Raw genomic sequence first — 3,878 nt, forward strand, 5'->3', positions numbered from 1 at the left:
GCAAGCACAGACTGCGGTGATTGGCCAGAGGTTGATCAGATGGTACACTTCCCCTCTGTATTCAGTGGCACCTCACAACCCCCCCTTTCAGCAAAAACCAAATCTCGGATAAAGTAATGGCAAAACCACTTGGACTATAAAAGACAACAAATCATATTCCTCCGGAGTATATACACCCCGTTGTCCACCCAATGAGTTCCTATTTTGTTAACTCAACTTTTCCCGTGTCTCTACCGGGAGGACAGGACTCTCTCCTGGGTCAGATACCGTTATATTCCTCGGGATACACCGATCCGTTAAGACACTACTCCAACGCGGCCACATATGGAGCAGCAGCGAACATGCAGGAGAAGGTTTACCCGGCGTCCTACTACCAGCAGACGGGCGCGGCGGCTGCGGCCATCTACGGCAGGGCCGGCGGCGGAGCGCCCTGCGACTACAACCCGGTCGGGACTTTCTACAAGGACGCGGAGGGCTCCTGCGCTTTCTCGAGCCGCGAGGACCAGCCGCTGTTTGTCACTCAGGAGCATCAGCAGCGCAAAGCGGAGTGCCCGGAGCAGACTGTCAGTATGAGCAGCAGCATTGACGACAAGTCCTCCACTCTGATCTACCCGTGGATGCAGAGGATGAACGCCTGCTCCGCCGGTGAGTTACGTGGGGAGGGAAAGGAGAGAGAAAGCGCACGTTTTTTAAAACTCTTGTTGTTGTCACGCTGCCTGGAGGTAAAAGAGCGCAGGAGAGAGCAGCTCTGCGTGATGAAGTGAGCGTCCTGAGCCCCCTCGCAGAGTTACCTGTCAGCTCCATACTCGCGCTAATATTTAATCAATTTAACAATCGGATGATGATTATTGGGCCGAAAGTTTTTGGAGATTATCGTGATTGCGCACGGATCTTCTTCATGCGCCCTTCAGAAGGCTTTGGCTGCTACATCATCATCCTTGCACATACATACACGACGGGAAACGCGCGCACACGCACGCACATACAGATTTGGCCTACATCACCCGAGCTGCAACTTAAAGCTCTCAGCTCGTGTCACATGGCATCTTCAAAATGGGCCTTTTTTAAACATTTTTAAAGCGACACTAAATGTCAGAAAAGCACTTTTGGCGATTAAATGTCCAAAATATAAACACAAAAACACTAAATCTGAGAAAACAAGGCGCTATGGAGGCTCAGTGCTCATTGTGGCGCAGTCTGACTCTGACTGTACATCCCTACTGTAGTGTTAAAGAACAAAACACTGATGGCATAAGAGAGAAAAGACACCATCAGGTCACTTTTACGCACCACACATTAAACACATTATTGGCTACATCCTGTTGTAGCCACATTAAAGATTCATTTAGGAGATTTTTTTTAATAAAACATATGCAGAGGTCCTCATGACCTCACTGTAAGGCGTGTCATGGCCATAATACACAAGTATTATTAGAAAATGTAGTTATTTTATAGAATATATTTAAAGAAAATAGAAATATATATAATATATATCAATAATTGAACGCCACTGTGAGGCATTCGCGTGCCTATAGGAAAAGGCTGTTATAGGAGAATTATTTTTAAAAATACACATACAATGAAGTAGAGTTAATTGCTGTATCATAATTTGCTACTTTCTACACAAGAAAAAGATTATATTTGAATGTTAGAAGTGTAATTTGGAGTTGAAATACACCAAAGATCTGAATTTCCCACTTTATTGTATTTTTTCAGACACACGACTACAGATATCGAGTGCACTCTCAGGTAGATGTCTCCTCCTACACTCTCGAAAATTCATTTCAGACCAGCATTTTAATTATTAATTGATGAATTCATTTTCCCCCCCTCCTCCTCCTCCCAACCACTTTCAGGCCCATTTGGCAACAGTGGCCGCAGGGGCCGACAGACCTACACCCGCTACCAGACTCTGGAGCTGGAGAAGGAGTTCCACTTTAACCGCTACCTGACCAGGAGGCGCCGGATAGAGATCTCCCACGCCTTGTGTCTGACGGAGAGACAGATCAAAATCTGGTTTCAGAACCGCAGGATGAAGTGGAAAAAGGAGAACAAACTCCTCAATCCATCAAAGACACCCGAGGAGGAAGAAGAGGCGGAGAAAAAGAGCTAAAAGAAAGGACACTGAAAGAAAGAAAAGGCATGTGTGTGTGTGTGTGTTTGTGTGCACACTCCCAGAATAAAATGATGTATTATTTCTTTGTAGATAAAAGTGCTGTAAAATCCCATGTTTAGAGACGTGTAGAGTGATAGACTTCAGTATCTGCACGGTGATAATGTCTGCATTAGGTTAAAATCAGGTCCTCCTCTGTTTGTCCTTGTGCTCGTGTGTTTTTATTTTTAGGGGACTATGCAACAAATCCGCCAAAATGTAAATAATTTTTAAGTGTTTAGTTCTCGACAATGTTGTTACCTCATTATTCGTATAGACCTACTGAGTTTTTATCTCCATGATTTCTGTCTTCATGACATTAAAAGAAAAGAAAAAAAGAGTCCTTTCACTGTACATCTTGTGGTGTGGTTGTTCTATAATAGTCCATATAGGCTTGTTGTTTACAGCTGTGCCATCTTACATTTGTACAGACGAGGGAAGAAAAAAAAATGTTACATGTTATTTATTGTTGTTCACCTGTGTTCAATGCACATCTGGATATTGTGTGCAATATTTTGTTTAGGAAAAATTGTACATAGAAATAAAGGCTTTTTGATGTATATTGGAAACTCTTGTGGCGTCATTAATGCGCAAGAAAAACATGCGTGTTTCTATCATTATTCTTATTATTATTCCTATTATTCATGTTATTATAAGGGATATTACACTGCTTCTGGACTCACAATAAGCCTATAAATCCACATAAAACCAGAGTAAAGATTAAAATAATTTCCAGTTTGACACTCTGCGCGTTAAACTGCCAACAGTCTGGCTGATAAGTCTCCGTTATGTTACCTGAGCCTTTTGTGGCCTATATTATCAGCGTGTTACATAAATGATGGATGACTCCGGGGGCCTGACAGCGCGTCCCGGCGGCGCAGTGCCACCGCTGTCCGGAAGATGGCGCTCTCTGCCTGCACGGCTCTCGGGGGCGCAGCGGGGAGGCACCATTGACTGGAGCCTAACGACCATTATTTCGTCATCATTTGTAACCATGGAGCATGAATTACCTCTTGAAGTCATCAGTGAGGATTTACGACTGGTCAACAAAGGCACGTGATTCCCGAACGCTCTCCCATATTTGGCCGCATACCTGGCAAAGTACAGTAGGGCTTCATTGCTTATAATTCATGATTGCATCCATAAATCGTGCAAGCACACAGGATTATAGCGACAAAGATCTACAAATCGAGGCTTTAAAAATCCAAGCAAATGAGCTCTTACTTTGTAAACTCGTTCTCAGGGCGCTATCCAAATGGCTCCGACTATCAGTTACTAAATTATGGGACTAACGGCGCTGTGAGCGGTTCCTTCAGAGACCCTGGCACCATGCACTCCGGGTCTTTCGGCTACAACTACAATGGCATGGACCTAACCGTGAACCGCACCAACACCGGCAGCCACTTCGGTGCCGTGAGAGAGGATGCCCGGGGATTCGCGCCGGACGCCCGGTACAGACAGACGCCCAACTGCTCGCTCTCATCTCCAGATCCGGTGCCGCCGTCGTGCGCCACGGCCAGCCGGGAGCCGCTGGAACTAAAAAGCCCCTCTCCTCCCTCTGACCGGAGCGCGACCTCGGGCGGCAACAACCTCAACAAAAGCAACAGCGCTCATTTCACGGAGATAGAGGACGCCACCGTCGCCTCCGAGACCGAGGAGGGCGCACACAGCAGCGGCGGCTCCAGCACGGCACCGCGGGCGCAGCAGCAGCAGCAGCAGCACCAGG

General features: G+C 46.3%; 2 protein-coding genes across 2 annotated transcripts in view; both read left to right on the top strand.

Moving 5' to 3' along the window:
* The first annotated feature begins 191 nt into the window (after positions 1 to 191).
* Positions 192 to 2,113, top strand: hoxb6b (homeobox B6b). Its single transcript, XM_035669276.1, has 2 exons — positions 192 to 645; positions 1,857 to 2,113. The coding sequence occupies exons 1-2, from the start codon at positions 192 to 194 to the stop codon at positions 2,111 to 2,113; spliced, it is 711 nt and encodes a 236-aa protein (XP_035525169.1).
* Positions 2,114 to 3,364: 1,251 nt separating this feature from the next.
* Positions 3,365 to 3,878, top strand: part of LOC118333444 (homeobox protein Hox-B5b-like) — a 1,643-nt gene continuing 1,129 nt past the window's right edge. Inside the window, exon 1 of the mRNA XM_035669093.1 lies at positions 3,365 to 3,870. Within this exon, the coding sequence (XP_035524986.1) occupies positions 3,365 to 3,870 (506 nt within the window). The remainder of the gene's footprint in view (positions 3,871 to 3,878) is intronic.

This window comes from Morone saxatilis, unplaced genomic scaffold (genome assembly GCF_004916995.1).
Source record: "Morone saxatilis isolate NCDOM2014 unplaced genomic scaffold, NCSU_SB_2.0 Contig1, whole genome shotgun sequence".
Lineage (NCBI taxonomy): Eukaryota > Metazoa > Chordata > Actinopteri > Moronidae > Morone > Morone saxatilis.